Source organism: Podarcis bocagei (assembly GCF_964188305.1).
Source record: "Podarcis bocagei genome assembly, chromosome: 17".
In the NCBI taxonomy this organism is placed as follows: domain Eukaryota; kingdom Metazoa; phylum Chordata; class Lepidosauria; order Squamata; family Lacertidae; genus Podarcis; species Podarcis bocagei.
Window position 1 is genome coordinate 39,529,570 of NC_138143.1, and position 25,043 is coordinate 39,554,612.

The following is a 25,043-nucleotide window of genomic DNA, read 5'->3' on the forward strand; positions in this document are numbered from 1 at the left end:
GAAGTGATGCGACAAACGGGCTGCACACGGAGAAATCAAATTATAAAGCTAGCCGCTGTAATTCAGTATAATATAGAATAAATAGCATCCCGCTCTGAATGTAAAGTAAGATGTCCTGCAGTGGAGACATAGCCTCATCTTTTCCTTCTACTGATATCACCTCCTCCTTTCCATCTTTCTCAACCTCTCTGCTATTATGCAGTAAATTGAGACTCCTGCTGCTGCTGCTGCTGCTGCTGCCTCCGCTGTCTAAACTTTTCTTTCATCCCAGCCCCTTCACATGGGCGGGGAGAGGCAGGGAGGGCCAAAGGAGCAGGACAAGTCGCCAGATTGATCTGGAAAGGAACCAGTTTAATCCCAACCATCAGGAACAAGGAGCTGCCAGCAAAGCAGGGGCCAGCCTCCGGAGATCAGGCAAGAAGAGATCTCTCTCTCTCTCTCTCTCTCTCTCCCTCTTCTGCAGCAGAGACAGCAGCTGCTGGGTGGAGCACCCCTCCAGGGAAAACGCAGCAGGACAGAAGCATCTTCACCAAAGGCAACATGCGAGAGCCTGGTCTCCCTACCATCTCTGATTCTGATCAACAGGTAAAGCGTGGGGCCTGTGCAGTTGTGGGCAGAGGAGACAAGAGATACAAGTAGATAAGAAGGGGGGAAAGGAGAAAGTCAGCTGTCTCCCACTGGAACTAACCAATTCTACCGTTATTCCAAATCTGTAACGTTGTAAGAAAAAACTGCTCCTTTTCCCTTATGGGGCACCCAAGAGCCCATATAGAGTCCTTTACTTTAGCAACAGCCAGAGATGCATACGTTTAGCGGGTGGAGTTTAATTTTTCCCATCACTTTTATCCCCACGTGGAAAAAAACCCTTGAGCTTTGGCAAGTCAGGCAGCTCTTTAAAGGCACAGCAGGGCCCGTGACAGTTGGGGGGAGATAACTGTACATGGATCTCTTTGTGGGGACAGCAGGACAGCCCTGTACTTTTATCGCAGGATGAGAAAACAGGCACCTCCGCAAGCCACTTTATGGCAGGCTCTGCGTTGTTGACGCAGGCAAGCTTTTCACAGCACCCACACACTATCGCCCACATTAAATTGCCGTCCCATATCTAACCCCACCCTCAGTTTAATCCAGATTTGCCATTTCCATGGTCTGGGGTTTTCTGTTTGTTTACTGACGGGTCTTCTGTATAAATGATAAATCGAAATGAAATGGAGAAATAATATGGGGTGGCATTTTGATGGGGGAGGCATTGTGTGGGCACAGCATAAAAACTGAATGCGTGAGGCACATCGAGGCCACAATAACCTGCTTGGAGGAAGAGTTCTCCTGAGCCCACTTTCGGAGTTTGGTTTCCTTCGTCTTGTTTCCACTGTGATGCTGAAGCAGCAGACAGACAGCCGCCAAAGACTCGCCTTCCCTTGTCTTGCCTCTCTGCCATGAAATGATGGAATGTAGCACACTAAAGTATATAATGTTTCTCTCAATCTCTCACACAGAACTCAGTGTCACATTTGTTTGCCCAGGCACTCCTGTTGGGCTTTACTCTTTGCCTTGGGTCTTCTCAGATTTTTTACCTCTAACAAGAGTTGCTGAAATAATGGTGGTGGTGGTGGTGTTTTGCAGTGCTCACCTCTCTGTGTTGAGGCTGCCATTTGTTGCAACCATTTTGCATGAGTGGCCTCGATTTGTTGTTGGAGTCTGATTGCACGGTTACGTGCTTATTAAAACTCTAGCAGCAGGTTCTTCAAGAGAAAAGCAGCATTGGGAGGGGGAGATTTGCAGCAGAGACAGTGTCAGAGAATGGTGCTTAAACCCCATTGCTTTCCCCGTCGCAATTCTCCTCACCTCCAAGCCCTTTCGCTCCTGCAGGTAGTGGTCTCTTTGCAAAGACCCAACAACATGCAACAACATGTGCAACCCCAGCATTACACAATCGCAGCTCTGGCTTGTTCATGTACCGTATTTTTCACTCTGTTAGATGCACCGGACGATTGGACGCACCTAGTTTTAGGGGAGGCTCCCCACTCCCCTGCGGAGACTTCATCCCATGGCTAAGCCAGAAGCTAGAACAGCCAGCGGGATCCCACTCGCTGTCCTGGCTGCTTTAGCCGCACACAGCCTCTCCCAGCCAATGGGAGCCTTCATCCCCTGCCCGGGAGAGGCTGCATGCGGCTAGGGCTCCCCCAAGAGCCGTGCTCCCTTTAAAGAGCGTGCGGAGTGTGTGTGTGGCTCTTGGGGGCTTTTTCCCCGAGGAGGGAGAAGTGTAGCCCTTCTTCCCTCCTCGGGGAAAAGCCCCGAAGAGCTGCACACACGCTCCGCACGCTCTTTAAAGGGAGCGCTGACAGAGCCTCCCGCCTGCATTCACTCCATAAGACGCGCACACATTTCCCCTTACTTTTTAGGAGGGGGAAAGTGCGTCTTATAGAGCGAAAAATATGGTGCCTACCCCTCTCCACACATCATTGTTACAAGCAGTCTTCTCCCAGACATTCTCTTTTGAACCAAAAAGGTCCGAGTGGCTGAGGGGAGCTGAGCCCTCCCCCCATCTCTCTGCACTCCATCGTTGCAGACATTTTTCTTCCAGTCCATCTCATTTAATACCAAATGGGGTGAGTGGCCATTGTTGCAGCCTGTCTCTTTTACAGGAAGTGAGCTCCGCTGGCAGGAAAGGTGTGTGAAGTGCAGAGCACTGCAAGGTAAGGAAGAACTGGGAGGTCAGAACCCTCCAAGTGTCCCTATTTTCCAGGGACAGTCCAGGATTTACAGAAGCCGTCCTGGTTTCTGATATGATCCTGGAAAGCCCCACTTTTCCTTAGGACGTCCCCATTTTCATGGGAGAAATGTTGGGAGGGTATGGAGTTATGCGACCCCCCCCCCCAAAGCCAAGGAGATAAGTAACTATACAACCTTTAGAAGACATCTGAAGGCACCCCTGTAAGGGATTTATTTATTTTTTTAGTGTTTAATGTTTTATTATGTTTTTATATATGTTGGAAGCTGCCCAGAGTGGCTGGGGAAACCCAGTCAGATAGGCAGGGTATAAATAATAAAATTAATAGTAGTAGTAGTATTGAAAAGGGACTCAACTACATTAGTCAAGAAGCAGAGTTTTGAATGTGTTATAAACATGCAACACCAGATGGCACCAGAGAGCACAGAAAAAAATCTAAGCGATTCTCCATAGTGGTTTTTTTCTTTTGTTATAACAATTTAATTCCTGGTGTATATATAGGTATTTATAGTGAGGGGGTGGTTTTCCTGTGTGTAGATCCACCCAAGAATATCCCTATTTCCATTGGCTAAATGTTGGAGGGTATGGACAGTACGCACACCCGCTTTTTCATGTTTAAATAAGGCAGGCAACACTTTTTTACATGACAGGCGCATGACTAAACATCATTTTGCTTAGCCCTTTAGAGATGCCTTTGACAACCTGCTGCTCTGCAAATGTTCTGGACTAAAACCCCTGGTGCCAGCCAGAAGGGCACCAGTTTAGCAAAGGCTATTTTAGAGCATGCTATTTTATTAGAAGTCGCATATAATAGATATAGTGGTACCTCGGGTTACGTACGCTTCACGTTACAGACTCCGCTAACCCAGAAATAGTACCTCAGGTTAAGAACTTCAGGATGAGAACAGAAATCGTGCAGTGGCGGCACGGTGGCAGCAGGAGGCCCCATTAGCTAAAGTGGTGCTTCAGGTTAAGAAGAGTTTCAGGTTAAGAACGGACCTCCAGAACAAATTAAGTACTTAACCCGAGGTACCACTGTATTGTTCTTCAAAATTTGCTGGCTTTAGCATCTTTATCATTCTGTAGTTTTGATGACCTTTTGAGTCCCCCTCCACCCCTGTAAGGATGATGGAATTACTTACTTTAGGAGCAACCACCTTTCAAAATCACTTCCATTTTTATTTGGGTTCCATTCCCCCACCCCCCAAGTGTTGTCAGCTGTGCGGATGTCATGCGTTTCAAGCCCGTCCCCCTCTCCAAAGAATCCTGGGAACTCTAGTTTACTGCTCAAAGAGCTGCAATTCCTAGCACCCTCAACAAAAGAGTCCTTTGGGGAGAGGAATGTGCTTTAAATGTATGGTGTGCATGCCGCCTGATGATTTGGGTAAGAAGACTAAGACATCTTATTGGAAATAGGCCTGTGCATTTGAATAGCTGCTGTTCTGGGCAGGAATCTGTGAGGAAGAAGCAGAGGGATGGTAAATAAAGAAATAAAGAACTAGTTTGGGCCTTTATAAGTCCCATGGGAGTGCCACTTATATTTCTCTCCTTAAATTCTGGCTGGATCATGCTCTCTGTGTCTTACCTACGTAAGCTAGTAAAGGTAAAGGTACCCCTGCTCGTACGGGCCAGTCGTGTCCGACTCTAGGGTTGTGCGCTCATCTCACTTAAGAGGCCGGGGGCCAGCGCTGTCCGGAGACACTTCCAGGTCACGTGGCCAGCGTGACGAAGCTGCTCTGGCGAACCGGCACCAGTGCAGCACACGGAAACACTGTTTACCTTCCCGCTATAAAGCGGTCCCTATTTATCTACTTGCACTTAGGGGTGCTTTCAAACTGCTAGGTGGGCAGGAGCTAGGACCGAAAGACGGGAGCTCACCCTGCCGCGGGGATTCGAACCGCCGACCATGCGATCGGCAAGTCCTAGGCACTGAGGTTTTACCCACAGCGCCACCCGCGTCCCATCCTACGTAAGCTACGCAACCATTAAGAACAAAATTTGACTACTAATTATATTTCAGAGTTATATATTCCAGCTTTTCAGATAGAAGCAGTTTACAGGAATGCACCAGCCAAACATCAGTTTTCAAACAATTTTGCCAAGCAGAAGCTAAACTGTGAGGTTAGACTAAAGAATTACAAATAAATGAATAAATACATGTAATCAATGTGAAGAAAGCGATAAAGCCAGCTCAGTTTCTGCTTCTGACCTTCATGCTTCATTAGGCAACCGTAAGCACTTCCTTGAGTAATCTGAAGTGGCACTCTTTCTATCATGGCACAGAAAAAGATTGTCAAATATAATAGAATAGAACTTCATTTTTCACTTTGTTATGTATGGGTGCTGTGTTTTTTTCTTGTGGTAGACTTTTTTTAAAAAATAAGTAAATAAATCCTTATTGAAATATTAGCCAGTGTGGACATTTCCTGTTTAGTCTGCTGTTGCAAGGATCTGTCAATGAGTCAATTGATTACTCATTACTTTATGAGGGCAGAAGAAGCCAAACTAGATGTTACTTGGCAATATGAAGTTCTCATTGTCGTCATCGCCCCCCCACCCCGCCCTGCCATGCCAGCTATTTGTGAAATCAAAAACAGCTATGACACATGAAACTATTATTTATTGCATTTATATCCCAACTTTTCCCCCCCAGGGAGCTCAAGGTGGCGTACATGATTTTCTCCCCCTCCTCATTTAATCCCCACAACAACCCTGTGAGATAGGTTAGGTTGAGAGGCAGTGACCAGCCCAAGGTCACCCCCAAGGAGATTTGTGGCTCAGCAAGGATGTGGGTGGCGCTGTGGGTTAAACCACAGAGCCTAGGACTTGCCGATCAGAAGGTTGGTGGTTCGAATCCCCGCGATGGGGTGGGCTCCCGTTGCTCGGTCCCTGCTCCTGCCCACCTAGCAGTTCAAAAGCACGTCAAGTGCAAGTAGATAAATAGGTACTGCTCCGGCGGGAAGGTAAACGGCGTTTCCATGCGCTGCTCTGGTTCGCCAGAAGCGGCTTAGTCATGCTGGCCACATGACCCGGAAGCTGTACACAGGCTCCCTTGGCCAATAAAGTGAGATGAGTGCCACAACCCCAGAGTCAGCCACGACTGGATCTAATGGTCAGGGGTCCCTTTACCTTTACATTTTAAGGATTCGAAGCCAGATCTCCCAGGTCCTGGCCTGACAGTCTAACCCAGGGGTCAGCAAACTTTTTCAGCAGGGGGCTGGTCCACTGTCCCTCAGACCTTGCGGGGGGCCGGACTATATTTTTTGGGGGGAATGAATGAATTCCTATGCCCCACAAATAACCCAGAGATGCATTGAAGATAAAAGCACACATGCTACTCATGTAAAAACAAGCTGATTCCCGGACCGTCCATGGGCTGGATTCAGAAGGCGATTGGGCCAGATCCGGCCCCTGGGCCTTAGCTTGCCTACCATGTTCTAACCACTACACAACACTGCGATAGGAGTGGCTTCCAGTTCAGCTCAAACAGGAATGTACTCAAAAAAGACAGGTCTGTGTCCCTAAGCAGCTGACAGTCTAAATTTCTGCAGTGGGTGCAGTGGCAAATGACTTGCCTTGCCCCGGGTGCTGACAACCCACGCTACGCCACTGAGTGGGTGAGACAAAAGAAGAGAAGTGAGGGAATGGGAGAGGTTCAGCTAGTCAAGGGATGCAGATGAGCGGATAGAGTTACATTTTCTTACGTTTTGTTTCAGATGGATATGAGGACCAAGGGCCTGAGCCAAAGACTTCGTGGAAAAGGTAGGCTTCTGGTCACCAAACAAAAGGCACAAGGTACACTTCTGTGTGATTTTAAGAATGTAATCAGATCCCTGTCGCATCAGACCAAAGGGCCATCTTTTTTAAAAAAAATCATTTTTATTGATTTTCCAATAAAAAACATCCAATTGATATATCCAATCATAATACTCCAATTAAAATAAAAAAGTCCAAATTATAATTATTAATTTTTCAGAGCTCCCCACGGTCTGGATCTCTGAAGCATATCTCCACATCTCAGTCCTGCCAGACCAAAGGGCCATCTAATTTCACAGTGACCAGTCAGATGCCTCTGGCAAGCTGGATGTGAGTGCAATAGCGGTCTCCCCAATTGTGTTTCCCAGAATCTGGCATACTGCTGCTTCTAACACTGGAGATACTTGTTGGTGCAAAAGACACATCACACCCAAACCAAACTGTGTTACATTCCTGAGACTAATCTGCAAAGAGGCTCCGGGAATTGATATACCAGGCTATGACTGAGCATAGCTGTCAACCGTCCCTTATTTGGCAGGAAACTCCCTTATCCCAGCACCGTTTCCCGCTGCTGTCCCTTATTGATGATGTCCCTTAAATTTCCCGGGTTTCATGCTCGTCCAGCTCGGGAGGGAGGTAGCAGCTCGGGGTCCTCCGTCGCGAGAGAGCACACGCGCTGGTGTCATCGTCCTGGCGTGCAGAGTTCCATCGGCCCTTCCCCGCCTGGGGGGGGGGAGAGACTCTCGCCCATGCCTCCCGCGAGCCCGGAGGCAGCAGCGGTGGTGGCAGCTGAGGAGGCGGCCTAGGGAGGAGGAAGAGGAGGGGATGAGGAGGGACACAGAAGGGTGGTGCTTCAGCGGCTGCCGCGGCACCGCAACCGCCTCATGCCGGATTGACAGCATCTGTCAATCCTACCAATGTATGCAACTCTTTACAATAGCAAAATCCCTTATTTTGGCTGCTGATCCCTTATTTTCGAGGCTGCTGGTCCCTTATTTTCAAATCTGTAAATTGACTGCTATGTGACTGAGGCAAGGGAGATGGAAAGGAATATGCTTTGAGGACCAAGATCCTTTCTCAGCCTAACAGGGAGCATTCAAGATGTCACAACGTACATTTGAAGCACCTCCAGAGCACCTTTGAAGCCATGACTTCAACCCCGGAATTCTGGGAACTGCAGCTTTCCCCTCACATAACTACAATTCCCAGTTTCCTTAACAAGCTACAGTTCCCACGATTCTTTGCAGGAAAGCCTTGTATGTTGGATGTGCTTTAAATCTATAATGTGGATCTGTATTTGTAAGGAGGCTAGATTACAATACTATGAACCTGGGAATAAACCCAGTGAGCACAAACAGAAATTATGTGTGTAGGGTATCACTGACTATCACCAAGGCAAGCCTGACTGCTTGAGTAAGACCCTGAGGCAGTTTAGTGAACTAGCCGTCAACTCAAGGCCTGTACTCCATATGAATGAAATGTCATATTTCATATTTGCCAACATCAAAGCTACCAAGAGATATGGGTGCATTTCTACGTACATTTTCTTCTAAGCCTCTCCCATTGTTACCTCTGTGTAAGCAAGCATTAAACCAGCTGCATGGCAGTCCAATTTCAAACATTTAAGTTAAACTTTCACATTCTAAGTGTGAATTTGCATTTCGATTTCGAAATTTCCCTTTGAGAAGTTGAATGGAGAAGTTGGAAGTGGTTGATTTTATACAGTGGTACCTTGGGTTACATACGCTTCAGGTTACAGACGCTTCAGGTTACAGACTCCGCTAACCCAGAAATAGTGCTTCAAGTTAAGAACTTTGCTTCAGGTTGAGAACAGAAATCGTGCGCCGGCGGCGCGGCGGCAGCGGGAGGCTCCATTAGCTAAAGTGGTGCTTCAGGTTAAGAACAGTTTCAGGTTAAGTACGGACCTCCAGAACGAATTAAGTTCTTAACCCAAGGTACCACTGTATATATATTTATTTGTGACTGTTCTTTTCAGCTCGAATTGTAACCGTGAAGGCTGAAAACCAGCCTAGACGCAAGAGGGCTGAACAGCTCAAAATGGAGACAAAGCAGGAGAAAAAGGAGGAGAAAAAAGAAGAGAGTTCTGGTCTCATTGAATTCTTTAGTTCCTATCAGGAGCTTTTCCAGTTCTTTTGTAACAACACAACCATCCATGGGGCCATCCGACTGGTTTGTTCTAAGAAGAACAAGATGAAGACGGCCTTCTGGTCAGTTCTGTTCTTCCTCACCTTTGGCCTCATGTACTGGCAGTTTGGAATTATCTACAGAGAGTACTTCAGCTTTCCTGTCAACCTGAACTTGAACCTCAACTCTGATAGGCTGACCTTCCCCGCTGTCACACTGTGTACTCTCAATCCCTACAGGTAAGCCTGATGATGTGCAATATTGCCGGTTGGGGCTGACTTGAGCCTTGCGTGGTCTACTTCCCCTGCCCAGTGTTTTAGGTTGATAAAGGGTGAGTTAGCACTCAGTATCCACAAACAGTTAAGGCATGGCTAACCTGTGTAATAGGGACGTGGGTAGCACTGTGGGTTAAACCACAGAGCCTAGGACTTGCCGATCAGAAGGTCGGCAATTCGAATCCCCGCAACGGGGGGAGCTCCCATTGCTCGGTCCCTGCTCCTGCCCACCTAGCAGTTCGAAAGCACGTCAAAGTGCAAGTAGATCAATAGGTGAAGGTATACGGCGTTTCCGTGCGCTGCTCTGGTTCGCCAGAAGCGGCTTAGTCATGCTGGCCACATGACCCAGAAGCTGTACGCCGGCTCCTTCGGCCAATAAAGCGAGATGAGCACCGCAACCCCAGAGTCAGCCGTGACTGGACCTAATGGTCAGTGGTCCCTTTACCTTTAACCTGTGTAATGTGATCCTGAGTATCTGATCTTGCATTGAAATATGTTCCATGCCCGATCAGATCAAGGGGTCGGTTCACCTGCAGCAGGCATCCATTTGTCTCAAGAGGCAACAAAGTGCACCACCGAGAGCGAAGGCACACTGCTGGGGAATCACAGCGCCTGCTGCGGCTGCAGAAACTGGCAGTTCATAACTGCTGCCTCCTGTGCTGTTTCTGCTGCATTAGCAGCACCACAGTGACCTCCCTGGAGCACAAGCTTGGGTGGTGTGCATGGAGGTCCTGGGCTGCCCAGACAACAAGACCCTTCTCTCAGCCTTGCTGATGTGGGCCGAATGAAAGCAGAACAATATGTTTGGCACCAGCTTGGCTGCAGGAGTTGCCAGAAGGAGGCCCAGTAGGCACCATCCAACTATCTTGTGTATTGTTTACTCCTTGGCCCTTTTCTCCTCCTGAAGAGGTCCTGGCAAGGCAGCAGGTATGGATTTTCCCTCAGGGTTTACTCCCAAAGCCTTTCTCACAAATGAGTATAGCCACAACACAGCGGAGGTTTAGGACCATGCAGAAACCACCTTCTTGACCATTGGACTCACTATTGACCTAGTCCACTCATTCCACCAGAGCTTGTCTTTGCACGTAGAGGAAGTCTCCAACTCACTGAGGGTTTGAGACCCATTGGTTGCCCTCGCCTGGTTTAGTTGATCCGTCGAGGCCATTCCCAGGGTGTGGCCGCTGTCACGTGTTGACAACTTCTAGGAGCCACAGGTGAGAGCTGAGTACAGGGTGAGGCCCAAAGGTGGACAAAACAACCCCAGAAGGAGCATGGCGTGTCCCTCCCCTAACACCCCATGCACCCCTAACCGACCATCAAGTAGACCATATTACCTTCTGCCCACCTTTCATGTACTGGATCCCTTGCGGTAAGTGTAGAGAAATGGACCCCTTTAAGCCCCTTCTTCCGTCTTATAGGTACAGTGCGATTCAGGAGCAGCTGCAAGAGCTGGATCAAATCACCCAGCGGACACTGATGGAGCTCTACAAATACAACATGTCCATGGAGCAGAAGAACTGGCAGGCCCAATCCTTGCGGAAACGCAGCTCCAGGAGCCTGTACCGCCACATCCAACGCCACCCACTCTATAGACACAAGCGTGAGACCAGCATGGAGGAGAACAATCCCCAAGTGGACAAGAGTGACTGGAAGATTGGTTTCATTCTGGTAAGGATGACTTCCTATTCGTTTGGTGGCACCTCTCTGCTTCTTCCTGCTACCCTCCAACAGGTCTGCCCTGCATGATTTACACACACACACACACACACACACACACACACACACACCAGTATTGTTTCAAAGTCCAATATCTCTGCTGGACTTCAAAAGCTGGAAAGGAAAGAGAACTACTTGAAAATGATTTATAGATGGTATTTAACTCTGAGTAGACTTGCTAAAATGTATAAATCCTAATCAGATAAGTGCTGAAGATGTAATGAAATGGAGGGTACGTTTTATCATATATGGTGGACTTGTAAAAGGGTAAAAGCGTATTGGGAAATAATATAGAATGAATTGAAAAAAATGTTTAAAAGTACCTGTCAGGGGTTCAGGGGCAGAGGCACATGGGAGGCAGGAGAGGGAGGAACATTGGGCAGAGTCCGAGGACAGCGAGGAGGAGGAGGGATGTGGCCCAAGGGACTCCATGAGCTTTTCCAGCGAATCAGGGGATTCCCAGGAGGGGGTGCCTGTAGCCAGGGGGAGAGGAGCCCCAGGGGGGACTCATCAGGGGGAAAGAGCCAACAGGGAATCCCGAAGCAGCAGTTGGAGATCAAAGCCGGCTTCCCCTCCAGAGCGGAGCGAAGGGGGGGGGGAGTTCCAGTGTGTCAGGAGAAGCAGCTCCGTTGGCTGGAATGGAGGAGAGGTCAGAACAAGCCACTCTTCCGGAAGGGGAGGGGAGCAGTGAGAGGAGTGACGTTACCGTCAGGAGAAAGGTTGGAGGCTGGGCGCGCGCGCCAAGTTCAAATGTGCAAGCGCGCGGGGAAACGGAGAGCCCGGGGGAGGAGCCAGGTCCCAAAGCCCGCAGGAGGGAGGGAGAGCCGTCGGGAGATTCAGCGTCAGAGGAATCCAGGAGGGGCAGAACTCCAGCGGGCAGAAAGACCCTGCGGAAAAGGAAAGACAGGAGGAGGTGGAGCAAAGCAAGCATCTTAAGCTGGTGTAGGGGAGGGACCGACTCAGAAGGGACTTCAACGGTCTAAGGCAAACAGACACGGGGCTGCGCACCTCGGTTGTGGAACCAATAATGAACTGCAATAAACATCCTTGTATATAAGAAGAACTTGGCGTTGGTCTTTTGTGAGCTGAGACCTGAGGCAGCCCTGACAGTACCTTTCCAAAAAAAAAAAAAAAATCCTTTCTGTTGGGGATAATTCAAATGGAAATTCCCAAGTATCAAAAGAGGTTATTTATGTATGTTTGCTAGCCCCAAAATGAAAAACGAGCAAGGTCCCAACTAAAGAATGACAACTTAAACTGATGGAATACGTGCAGCTTGGAGATTTAACATATACAATAAGAGAACAAGAAGAGCATACATTTAAAGAAGACTGGAAAATGTTTACTGAATATATGGGTGAAAACTGTGTACATTTAATAACACTGGTAGCATTAAGGTAAATTCAACAGTGTAAATAAGTTTTGGTGGATGTAACAATGGAATACTGAATGGTTTAGTTTATGCAAAATATGCAGGGATGTCTGGTATGCAAATTGAGCTTTGGAAAAAGAAGGGAAGTCATTGATTTAAAGTTGTTTGGATATTTTGAAATGTAAATTGGAAAAAATAATAATTAAAAATTACACACACACAAGCTGGAAAGGACAGTGACTGAATCTAACTCAGTGTCACTCATCTTCTCAAATGGTACAGGTTCAGATTACAGTGGTACCTCGGGTTAAGTACTTAATTCGTTCTGGAGGTCCATACTTAACCTGAAACTGTTCTTAACCTGAAGCACCACTTTAGCTAATGGGGCCTCCCGCTGCCAGTTTCTGTTCTCATCCTGAAGCAAAGTTCTTAACCTGAAGCACTATTTCTGGGTTAGCAGAGTCTGTAACCTGAAGCGTATGTAACCCGAGGTACCACTGTACCTGCAACATTTAAATCCCCAGTTCATCAAAGAAACAAACAATGCTTTTCATCAGTAAAGATAATCTCTTTTTACTTTGGACGATGGAATAAATGTTAAATTGATGTATCTGCATCATAGCTATCCTGAACAACCATACATCTTATGACAATCTTGCTTGTGTGACAACCAAGATTTGAGCCTCTCCTGCTTCCCCACCATTTCGTCCTCGTCAGGCATTTGGAACGACCCTCTTCCTCCATGTCCATTTGATCTTCCCAGGGCCCACATTTCATTCTCTATGCCCTGGGGAAGTGGCCTAACGGGGTTGTTGACTTCCTTTTGCAGTGGAATGAAAACAAGACAGACTGCTTCCACCAAATGTACTCCTCGGGTGTGGATGCCGTGCGAGAGTGGTACAGTTTCCACTACATCAACATCCTGGCGAGCATCCCTGACGTCAAAGACCTCGACGAGTCCAACTTCACAAGCTTCATCTATTCCTGCCGTTTCAACGAGGAGACCTGCAACAAAGCGTGAGTCCCCAAATAACTGTTGCTTTATAAACCCACCTTCCCTACCTCGGTACCCGTTGCTGGCTGGGGCTGATGGGAATTATAATCCAAAGCATCTTGAGGACAACAGGCTAGGAAAGGCTCTCAATGATTGACATGGGTCACTCACTGTTCATGGGTATTTTAATTTTGGCCTAGTTTTGGAAAATACATACAGTGGTACCTCAGGTTACATACGCTTCAAGTTACAGACTCCGCTAACCCAGAAATAGTGCTTCAGGTTAAGAACTTTGCTTCAGGATGAGAACAGAAATCGTGCTCCGGCGGCGCGGCGGCAGCAGGAGACCCCATTAGCTAAAGTGGTGCTTCAGGTTAAGAACAGTTTCAGGTTAAGTACGGACCTCCAGAACGGGTTAAGTACTTAACCCGAGGTACCAGTGTATTTGGTTTTTAAAATGAAAAATAAAAATGCCACCTTTCCATCACTGATTCAAAGTGCCTCAAAAATTCAATTTAAAAAAACTAAATAGCTGATGAAGTAGTGGATTTCCATGTTAAAGAAGGCAATTCACAAGATGATCTGTGACCCTCCTTCCAAGAGAAGGGGAAGGAGCATGGAATTTTTACATAAATATCCCCCCCCCACACACACACACCTGCCTGTTTACTTGCACCTACACTTCCATCCCCCAGGTAATCTGGATTTTTCCACCACCAGACTCTGAAACCAGAAGCCATTCTAAGAGAAAAATTGTCTGAGGAGCATTTTTCTGAGGAGAATTGGTGGGCATTAGCAATGAGGGTAAAGGGGGGGGGGGATTCAGTGCAGCTCACATTTAAAGCTAAATCTGCCGAATTCACACTTGCCAAAGCCATACAAGAAGCAAAACACAACCACCTTTCAAAATGCACATTTATTCAAATTTTGCAATGCAGTTCTCTAGGCAAACAATATGTACGCACATTCGTGGAAATAACACATAAAAGAGCATTATTGAATTCATTAAAAATGGCTTGCAAAAATGTGTGCATTAATCAGAACTGCCTACAAAAATGTGTTCTCATTAGGAGAAATACTAAAATGCTGACTATTTTTATGAGGATTTTTTATTATTATTGCAAATTGCTTCAGAAATGTGGAGCACTCAATTTAAGATTGGGGGGGAAATGTGAAACAGAGAGAACCAAACTGGTAGAACTTTCCATCCCCAGTGGGTGGAAAGTTTGAGGGCTTGTTCACACTTCAGTGCATGGGTTTGAGAGATTTTTCATTCGCCCCACCGCTTTCCCCAGGAAACCCTGCTGTTTAACAAACACTGATCAGGTTTTCTGCGGATTAACATTTGTTCCAATTAAACAGTAACTGTGTTTCCCCAGGGAAAACAGTGGGACAAAAGAAAAACTTCTTCAACTCATGTCTAGAAAGCATGGGACAAGCAAAAGTTTGGACAAACCCTGAGTGCCCTTCAGACCCTATATTCCCAGTATCTCTGTGATTTGGGAACATGTTTTTGCCGTGAAACCTTCTAAAAGGTAAAGGTAAAGGGACCCCTGACCATTAGGTCCAGTCGTGGCTGACTCTGGGGTTGCGGTGCTCATCTCACTTTATTGGCCAAGGGAGCCGGCGTACAGCTTCCGGGTCATGTGGCCAGCATGACTAAGCCGCTTCTGGCGAACCAGAGCAGCGCCCGGAAACGCCGTTTACCTTTCCCACCAGAGCGGTACCTATTTATCTACTTGCTCTTTGACATGCTTTCAAACTGCTAGGTTGGCAGGAGCAGGGACCGAGCAACGGGAGCTCACCCCGTCGTGGGGATTCGAACCGCCGACCTTCTGATTGACAAGTCCTAGGCTCTGTGGTTTAACCCACAGCGCCACACGCGTCCCTCCTAGTTCCACTCAAATATGACATCTGAATGAAAAGCAGTCCCACCTTTGCAAAATCCTGCCTGGCAGCTTGGCAACCCCAGTTAAGGACCATTACAAATTATGTCCAGGGGTGCCAACTTGAATAAAATATTGGGGGGTCCAGGTAGGCCCCACCTTGCATAATCAATCACAAGATGCGGTGCACGCTCACCATTTGAATGGCAGTGCCCATCAACTTTGGGGAGGCCTGTCCCCTCAGATATTTTATTGGGGGAGCTGAAGAGACCTCGGTCCCTAGTAGCTGTTTCCTACGGTTATGTCAGTGCAGCCATGCCAGCAAATATCCCCCCTCTCCCGCCAAGAAGGAGGTTGACATCACCCAAATGCTGTGGGGAAATCGCTTCTTTCATTGGAAGGTGTCCACATGATTCATTTGACACCCCTTTCCATGTGATGCTGTGGGAGCCCTGCTCTGCCTGTTAACCCACCAAGCCAAATACAGCCCACTGGCCGCGTGTATACCCTCTCTCTGCTGCCAGGTTTTTGGCCACCAGCCCCCTTGCCCTGGTTTTTCCCAGTGCCCCACAAGCAGCAAAACAAGGAAGTGTATCAATTTCCCAGTGGGCTGCATTTGGCTTGGTGATAAGGGCGTACATGAATCAGGCCTTCCGTGACCACAGGGGTTAGTTACACCGGTTAGATTCCCATCTCTGGAACAAAAATACCATTTTTCCAGTGCTGCCAAGCCTCAGTTGTTTGGGTCTGGCTGGCAGGCTGACAAACCACCATTAGTTCCAGCAATTGTTTGCAGTACTTTGTCAACTCACCTTACTCTGACCTTCCTTTCACAACTTGTGCACGCCGTTTCCACCCCCTTCCAAACCCTGAATCAGCGCTGAATGCCGTTTATTCTTGTTTAAATTTGCAATACGTTTAAGCCTTGCTGATTTGCCTCTGGTGCTGAAGACACTATTTATGGTGTCGACACAGCTTGCGCCTGGGTCATGCCCACAGCTTTCACACATCCGTTGTGCCTCTGAATTAGAAAGCGCTGGATCTTCTCTGAGAAGGCTGCTAAGTGCATCAAAGCTGCTCAGGGAAATTTTCAATCCCTGAAATTTGGGGTCCCCTTCAAACTGGTGCCAAAGTTTTGTAGGATTTTGTAGCACGAACCATGTTTGATTTTTTTGTTGTTAAGTACGAACCCGTTTGATGTCTCAATTAATCAGTGGGGGGGGGTTTCTACAAAACAAAGGGTTCACACTACAAAACCCTACAAAACAACCACAAAACTTTGGCACCGGTTTAGAGGGAATCCGAAACTTTGGGGGTCGTAGTTAAGGAAGCTCTGCTCCAGGGTCATAACCACGGACACAATTTCGTCACCCTGCGACGGGGTGAGCTCCCGTTGCTCGGTCCCTGCTCCTGCCAACCTAGCAGTTCGAAAGCACGTCAAAGTGCAAGTAGATAAATAGGTACCACTCCGGCGGGAAGGTAAACAGCGTTTCCGTGCACTGCTCTGGTTCGCCAGAAGTGGCTTAGTCATGCTGGCCACATGACCTGGAAGCCGTACGCTGGCTCCCTCAGCCAATAAAGGGAGATGAGCACCACAACCCCAGAGTCGTTCGCAACTGGACCTAACGGGCAGGAGTCCCTTTACCTTTACTAAGGCTAAGTAAAATGTTATGAGGCAATGAGCAAATCTTTGAATTCACTACAGCACTTTTGCACACCAAATCTTTGGGCAGAGGAAGAAAACATAATATTGCTGGGCTTGGTTGAAGAGCTGAAGTCAGCAGAGAATAGAATCACAGAATTGTAGAAGCTGGAAGGGACCAAAGCGTCATTTAATCCAACCCCCTGCAATGCAGGAATTTCAAGTAGCTCAAACATGACAGGTGGCCATTTGTAATAGCCTTCAGATGGGATGGAGCAGGTGTTAAGCGCTATTTGACTCTGCTGGTGCAAAAAAGAACTTTGGATGCAGCAAGGCAAACACGTTAAGTGATGTCAAATGTGTCTCAGCAGCGCAGTGGGGAGGGGAGGGTGAAGCGAGTGACTGGCAGCAGAGCTAGGGGGTCAGGCCAGTGGGTGATGGGGCCCTTCTGAGCTCTGGTGCCCTCAGCAGCTGCCCAATCCTGCTGACCCCTGAGGGCACCAAGACAATGCCAAGGTGCCATCTCCGTGGTTGGCAGCAGCAGTGTACTGCATGTAACCAATCTGCCAACCCAACTTGTTCAGTTGTGAAATGTGCTGACTATGCCCAGGCTGCTCAAGTGGTGTATTAAAATTGCAAGGCCCATCAGAGTTGTTGTCGCAGATCTTTCACAATTAATTATCTCTACACTGTTCCGCTTATGTGACTTTTATACTTAACATTAGATGCATGTTAACGGCACAATAATTTGTTTTATGTTATGCTCCATGCACCATCCCTGTGCATGTGTGACTGTACTAATTTGTGTACTAAATACTAATGTGCACCATACTGTTTTACTGGCAAAAGAAAGTTATCAACAAAGGCATGTTAGTTTGGCTTCATTGGCATATAGGTAACGGTAAAGGTACCCCTGACCATTAGGTCCAGTCGCAGATGACTCTGGGGTTGAGGCGCTCATCTCACTTTATTGGCCGAGGGAGCCAGCGTACAGCGTACAGTCATGTGGCCAGCATGACTAAGCCACTTCAGGCGAACCAGAACAGCGCACAGAAACGCCGTTTAGCTTCCCGCCGGAGCGGTACCTATTTATCTACTTGCACTTTGACATGCTTTTGAACTGCTAGGTTGGCAGGAACAGGGATCGAGCAACGGGATCCGAACTGCCGACCTTCTGATCGGCAAGCTCTAGGCTCTGTGGCTTAACCCACAGCGCCACCCATGTCCCTCTCATTGGCATGTAGTGGCATACTTAATACCAACCCCAAGGTAGCTTGTTTGTATGGCTTTCTTGGGGTGTATTTGACTCCAAGATTGGACCAATAGTCTTCTTTTTTTTCTATTGGCAGAATGTTAAATCAGCACAAAACCTTCCATCTTAGGACAGGCAAGCTGCAAGACTTGGGACTTCCACCATGACAGAAACTTCTTTTTCTCTCTTCCTCTCTTCCATTTTTAAAGCAGGGGGTTGATACCTAGGCTGAGTTCTCATACACTATAGCTTGCTGGCTTTTTTCGCTATTGTGTTTACTTGGCCCCAGTACAGAAATTGTGCTACCGTTGATGTTTGTTCATTTCTAATGGGCCAACGCAGTGGCCTGCCTTTTTTCACTTTTGTTCAGCTGAATTGTCTTTCTGGATAACTCAGTTGGTTAGAGCATGGTGCTGATAACGCCGAGTTTGCAGGTTCCATCCCTGCATGGGGCAGCTGCATATCCCTGCATTGCAGGGGGTTGGACTGCATGATCCTCAGGGTCTCTTCCAACTCTTCAATTCTATGATTCTTCATTGAGTTGACCTGGACACTTTGCGTTTCTTCTCCTCAGGAACTACACTCATTTCCATCACCCTATTTATGGAAACTGCTACACGTTCAATGACAACAGCAGCACACTCTGGATGTCCTCCCTACCTGGGATCAATAATGGTGAGCAGAGGCTTAGAAGGTGGTGGTGGATGTCGGAAGAGGCTCCTTGAGCTATATCCTCATTTCCCTTTCTAATCTGGCACCACATTCATCTCTTTCCTGCAACATTGATTTTTCTTCCTAGCTGAGCTCACTCCTGCCTGTCTTCTTCTCTTCCTTTCTTTGCATTTTTGTGTGTTTCTTTTCTTTCTTTTTTGATAATAGTTTTTATTTGGTTTTACAAGTTAAAGTTTACATTCAAAGTCATAAGTAATAAAAAGGTAAATAGACAAAAGATTCACCCAAATCTCTGGACTTCCCCCCCTTCCATGGGTTCCATCTCTAGTCCTTTTCTGCTGCATATTACACCAATTTTTTAAGAATCCCAATTATTCCTAGTTCTTTTTACAATACAAGCATTATTCAAATATTGCTAAAGAGTTTACAGTAGTCTCCAAGGTAAATTGTGAATTTCCTCTAGTCTTTGTTGAAATTCTGGTCTTCCTGGTTTCTGATTTTCCCAGTCATTTTCGCCATCTCCGCATAGTCCATCAGTTTGGTCTACCGTTCCTCTCTTGCGGGAACTTCATCTTCTTTCCATCTCTTTTTTGCCCTGTTTTCATCTCTGTGCATGACTGCCATTGGCCTTCCCTGCCCTCTGTCTCCACAGGTCTCTCTCTAGTTGTCCGCACAGAGCAGAACGACTTTATCCCACTTCTCTCCACTGTGACGGGAGCCCGAGTGATGGTGCACGGTCAGAAGGAACCGGCCTTCATGGATGATGGGGGCTTTAATGTGCGCCCCGGCATTGAAACATCCATCAGTATGAGAAAGGTGAGGTCAGAAGTAGGATATGAGACCTGGCTTCAGTGTGCAGAATTGTGAGGGAATGAGAGGAAAGCACATGGCTCCCGTAAGACCCATTGGTTTCAGTCAGAGGTTACAAAAAGAAAATATAAAGAAATGTTGGTTAAAGGTAAAGGTAAAGGGACCCCTGACCATTAGGTCCAGACGTGGCCGACTCTGGGGTTGCGGTGCTCATCTCGCTTTATTGGCCGAGGGAGCCGGCATACAGCTTCCTGGTCATGTGGCCAGCATGACTAAGCCGCTTCTGGCAAACCAGAGCAGCACACGGAAATGCTGTTTACCTTCCTGCTGGAGCAGTACCTATTTATCTACTTGCACTTTGACGTGCTTTTGAACTGCTAGGTTGACAGGAGCTGGGACAGAGCAATGGGAGCTCACCCCGTCACAGGGATTCGACCCGCCGACCTTCCATTCGGCAAGCCCTAGGCTCTGTGGCTTTAACCCACAGCGCCACCCATGTCCCATGAGACCTGGCTTCAGTGTGCAGAATTGTGAGGGAATGAGGGGAAGGCACATGGCTCCCGTAAGACCCATTGGATTCAGTCAGAGGTTACAAAAAGAAAATATAAAGAAATGTTGGTTACTTTCCCATAAAACTAGAGATAGAGAGAGCAGCTGATTTGGCCTGAGAAACAGCTGCAAATCAAAGGGAAGGAATGCAACTGTGTTGATCTGACGTATTGTGAATTAACTGTCAGGAAACGACAAACCGTCTTGGGGGCACCTACAGCGACTGCACAGAAAACGGCAGCGATGTACCCGTGAAGATCCTCTACCAATCCCGCTATACGGAGCAGGTATCTACATTTGACTCACCCACTAATCCTTACCCTGTAATTGGCACCGGACCAACCCTGTTATGATTACGATCCTTATTTTTATTTGCATTACATGCCTGTCCCCGTAGGTTTCCCAGGGTACTGCTAACATTGCCCTATGGTGACAATTCTCCTTTTACTTCACCTAGGTCTGCATTCGTTCCTGTTTTCAGAATAACATGGTGGACCGGTGTGGCTGTGGCCATTTCTTCTACCCCTTGCCCACCGGAGCAGTTTACTGTGACTACAACAAGCATCCCGCCTGGGGTAAGTGGAGACAAAAGGCAGCCGGGGGGGGGGGAGGAATCTACAATCTCACCTGTTTCCTATCCAAGGTGCAAGGTGCTGGGGCTCCTGTCCTATGCACGCAGCTCACACAATTACTTTATCGACTGTCCCTCTGTCTCTGGACTAGGTTATTGTTATTACAAACTCCAGGCTGAATTCAAAACAGGCACCCTGGGCTGTTTCACCAAATGCCGGAAACCTTGCAAGTAAGTCAGCTTCAAAACCTGTGCAGTTGCATTCCTGGGCCTGGTCAAATTCCACAGAGCTTGCTGGGCAGTAAAAAATATTCAGTAAAATGGAGCGGAACAGGATTTTTGTTTTTTTGTGGTTTTTTGTACCCAACTTATCATTCCATGCTGGTTTCCCAAACTCAGGCCTCTCAGCCCCAGGCTTTCTTCAGAAACCCAGTAACGAAGGGTTCTTCCATTGCCTCTTTTCTCCAGCTGATGTCTCACCTGATGTCAGTGGTGTAGCATAGTGGGGGACACCCAGTGCTGCCTCAATACAGCTGCACACTTCCGACGCTGGGCTCCATTGAAAACTGCTTCTCCATGCAAACCAACGGAACAACTCTTCTTTTCTTATCTCTGTGGCTGCAAACTCCTGGGTGATATGGATGCCGCTAGACCATTGAATTTCCATGCATACTCTATCCGTTTCCCTCCCTCCCACACAGCCCCAGGCACTGGCAACCCACGCTATGTCACTGCCTGATGTAGCAAACATATCTTGTGATTGGCAACTGCTCATATCTTGGAAGGTGATGGTGCCACAGGTGTCCTAGGTGTATGTCTTAGCTGAGCCATGCAAGCTAGGACTGGTTCAGAATGGTACCAACAGAAGAGCACCATTATAAGAACTTGCACCCTTACAGCATACCCCTCAAGTACCCCAATTTTTCCAGGACAGTCTCAGAATTGGGGAAGCCATCACACTTTCTGACTTTGAATTGGCGCATCCCAATTTCAAGGCTTTATCCCACCAGCAGCAGCCGCCATCACAATGCTGCCCCAGTAGCGGATTCTGCCTCTCTGCCCCTCGCAACATGGCGGCTGCCTCCGGGCTTGGTGGCGCAGCTTGATGATGTAATTTGCCAAGGCGTTGCAGAGTGCCAGAGGCAGAGAGACAGACCAGGGGTGTGTGGAAAGAAGCATGGGCTTAAAAGGGCCGCAGTGCAGATTGGAGCCGGCAGTGGCAGTTGATGAGTCTTGAGTGACCAGCAGGATGGGAGCAAGGGGGAAAGGGGAAGAGGACTGGAGCCCAGCGCTAGGGTCCCACCCGGAAATGTGTGGTGTAATGAAGAGGTGGCACAAGCGCCTCTGAGCATGCATCGAGTATTTCCAATTCTGAGGCAGCATATCTGCTAAATAAGTCTTCTGGGAAAACAACCTTGTCGGTGGCTAAATTTCTTTTCCTGGCACTCAAGCGTCGGAAACGTATAACTGAATGCTTTGATGTGGGTTATCTGTGAGAGGTCTAGTTCTGTGGCCCTACCTTACCTATGTATCTCCTATGATGTTATAGTTTATAATTATTGTGTAATGTTTTAATTCTGACTATCGGTCGAATAAAGAAATTGATTGATTGAATTCTGAGGAATGTTGGAAGGTTAGGTTACAATCCTTGACACCCATGAACATCAGATGTAAATAAGGTCCCCTGGTAATGTGCCTCTAAGCTTATTGTATGCTTTTCTCTTTAGGGTGACAGAATACCAGTTGTCAGCTGGATATTCACGATGGCCTTCTGCTGTCTCTGAGGTAAGGAGATGATTTCCTGCTTCCATGAGTACACACATGCAGACCTAAGAACTGTCACGGGGCAACTACACGGGGCAACTGCTCTATATGACGCACCGGACCATAGGACACACCGGACCATAGGAAGGGGAGAATAGGGGGGGGGGGAATTTCTCCCCCTCTCTGCTCAGCGCCCCTTCAGCGAAGTGGCAGAAGAAACGGAGCCCCTTCCATTTCTCCTCCCGCTTCGCTGAAGGGGCGCTGCGCAGAGAGGGAAAACTGTGCAGCGCCTCTCCAGCGAAGCGAAGCCTGGAGAGCAAGAGGGATTGGTGTGCAGTGACCCCTCTCGCTCTCCAGGCTTCAGGTGGCTATCCGCAAGCCTTCGGAGCGCAGTGGGAACTCCTGCTGCGCTCTGAAGGCTTGCGGATAGCTGCCTGAAGGCCCCGGAGCGCAGCAGGAGTTCCCTGCACTCCGGGGGCTTCAGGCGGCTTCAGTGAAAGCAACGCGAAGCCTCCGGAGCGCGGGAGGAGCGCTCCCTCTGCGCTTTGGAGGCTTCGCGTTGCTATCGCTGAAGCCAAGGAGCCTGCATTCGCTCCATAGGACGCACACACATTTCCCCTTTATTTTTGGAGGGGGGAAAGTGCGTCCTATAGAGCGAAAAATACGGTACATGTTTTTCAGAAATGCATATAGCAGAGCTGCAGAGCTTTTTAAAAGAAAAAGAAAAGAAAAACCATATTAGAAGGCTTCAGCCTTTCTCTGCAGTATGGACTCCAAAAGTACGTTTCTATCAAACTCGCTTTTTCAGCATACTGGGGTGTGGGGTTGGCAGCCACTTGGGGCAAGCAACCAGAAACAGTGGAAACAGAAAACGAGAAACCAGGAAAAGAAGAACTTTAAGGAGGAATGGGATTACAATGCGTTTAAGAGAACACTGTAAACACCTAAAACCTTTGGCAGGATTTGAGTAACACTTGTAACGTATTAAAAAAACTAAGGTAAAAATGGATTATTTAAGAAAAATAGAGAAAATAAGTGAAGCAGTTGAAAAAAGTTTGATAGTGGTAACCATAGAAAGGCGGAGGGGAATCGCAGAACTCAAGGAATCCTTAATGATGATGTTGATGTTTAATGTTTGAATTTAAATTGGCAAGGTAAACCTCAATTTAAAAGTTTTCAGTAAAGAAAAGAAAAGAAGCAGAGTGGAAACAGTGGGGGGAAAGACTAAGTTTCCCCCCCCCACACACACACACACACTGATTTGCTATAAATTCCCACACACACACACTCTCACAGGTGGATTATTTTCTTGCTGGGGGTCAGTTACATGCATTTATGTGCTTCTGGGCTGCCTATAAAGCTTTTGTTTCCTCTTTTTTTTTTTTTTTGCAAATGTGCCGTTTCAGGCCTGGGTGTTCCACATGTTGTCACGGCAAAACAAGTACAACATCACATCCAAGAGGTAAGAGCTCCACCTACAGTCAGAATAGAAGGTCAGCATCGGAGACGCAACGATCGATGAAAAACATAGCGAGAAACAATGAGGAGCACAGGGTGCTAAGCTATCTTGGGAGAGGAGAATGTGGTGGATTCTAGGATCAAGGAAGAAATTAATTAGGGATAGGGCTTAAGGTAGATTGCATGAATTAAATGCATGTTTTCTGAAACTATGGAGATTAATTGGACTGGGGACAATGTGTTGAGATTCCTGAACAGCAGAGGCGAGCTCCAGGGTCCGTTTCAACTCTACAATTATATGATTCTGGTGCAAGAAGCAGTGTAGTAATCCATTCCTCTACATAATGTTAGACACTCAATGTGGCTTACAGATACAATAATAGCTGAAAACACACACACACACACACACACACACACACACACACACACTTTTAAAAATATACACCCCAACAAGTCCTGTTTATCAGCAACCACAAGTTGCTGACTGCCCTAGACCAGAGGTCAGCAAACTTTTTCAACAGGGGGCCGCTCCACTGTCCCTCAGACCTTGTGGGGGGCCGGACTATATGGGGGGGGTGATGCAAGAGCACCACAAGCCCCTGTGGCTGCTTACCTGTGTCTTGCGAGTGGCAGGGGTTGGCAGCGGCGGCAGAACAATGAGCGGCTCCAGAGAGGGGCTGCTTAAAATGGTGGCGGCTCAACAAAGCCCAGCCCCCTTCCTCCTCTAGGCAGGGCAGGGAGAAGCCAGGAGGAGGGAGAAGCCAGGAGGCGCCGCCATGTGAGGGAGGGAGAGGGAAAGAATGTGTGTGCTGGCAATCCACGCAGTGATTCCCAGACCGTCCACGGGCCAGATCCAGAAGGCAATTGGGCCTGATCTGGCCCGTGGGCCTTAGTTTGCCTACCCATGTCCTAGACAGATCGTTTGCAGGTTTCAGGAGGTGAAGTAGGAAATTATAGCTTCCGAACAGATGCTCACATTGTTTAAAAACATTTGGCATGTTATGGGGCAGCTTAATTTGAGTTTATGAGATAAAGTTCAGAGAAATGCCATAGACCTGGGAATGGGGGGTTGTGAATTTGGAAGGAGTGGGCGTTTTGGGAGAGATGTAGGTTATAATCCTATAGGCACTTACCTGGCAAAAAGCCCCATTGCACTGAATAGGATGAATACTCATTTGTAGGACTGAGCTGTAAGATATTGATTGAGCCAGAACTTTCCCTTTTGTATTGCCAGGAATGGAATTGCCAAAGTGAATATATTTTTTGAGGAGTGGAATTATAAAAGCAACGGGGAGTCTCCTGCTTTCACAGTATGTATTCCCTTTGTCGTCACGTATTCCCAACTGCTCCCCCTACCACCATCTGTGACACCAAAAAGCCATCATCCTTTAAGGCCTGTCCAGATAGTCAGTTCCTGGAAATAAAAATCTGCCCATTGTTGCTCATTGCA

At 47.6% G+C, this 25,043-nt stretch overlaps 1 protein-coding gene across 4 annotated transcripts in view; it reads left to right on the forward strand.

Annotated features, from left to right (window-relative positions):
• Positions 1-339: 339 nt before the first annotated feature.
• Positions 340-25,043, forward strand: part of SCNN1A (sodium channel epithelial 1 subunit alpha) — a 28,621-nt gene continuing 3,917 nt past the window's right edge. Inside the window, exons 1-13 of one of the 4 annotated variants that reach the window (XM_081176487.1) lie at positions 340-585; positions 6,448-6,493; positions 8,484-8,871; positions 10,326-10,575; positions 12,825-13,012; positions 18,344-18,444; positions 19,094-19,257; positions 19,989-20,087; positions 20,258-20,375; positions 20,524-20,602; positions 22,099-22,156; positions 23,542-23,597; positions 24,828-24,903. In XM_081176487.1, coding sequence (XP_081032613.1) covers positions 541-585; positions 6,448-6,493; positions 8,484-8,871; positions 10,326-10,575; positions 12,825-13,012; positions 18,344-18,444; positions 19,094-19,257; positions 19,989-20,087; positions 20,258-20,375; positions 20,524-20,602; positions 22,099-22,156; positions 23,542-23,597; positions 24,828-24,903 — 1,668 coding nt within the window. In that variant the 5' untranslated portion in view covers positions 340-540. Of the gene's footprint in view, positions 586-2,645; positions 2,697-5,791; positions 6,291-6,353; positions 6,494-6,706; positions 6,818-8,483; positions 8,872-10,325; positions 10,576-12,824; positions 13,013-18,343; positions 18,445-19,093; positions 19,258-19,988; positions 20,088-20,257; positions 20,376-20,523; positions 20,603-22,098; positions 22,157-23,541; positions 23,598-24,827; positions 24,904-25,043 lie in introns of those variants that run through there. The other 3 variants (XM_081176489.1, XM_081176488.1, XM_081176490.1) reach the window with 3 other exon arrangements.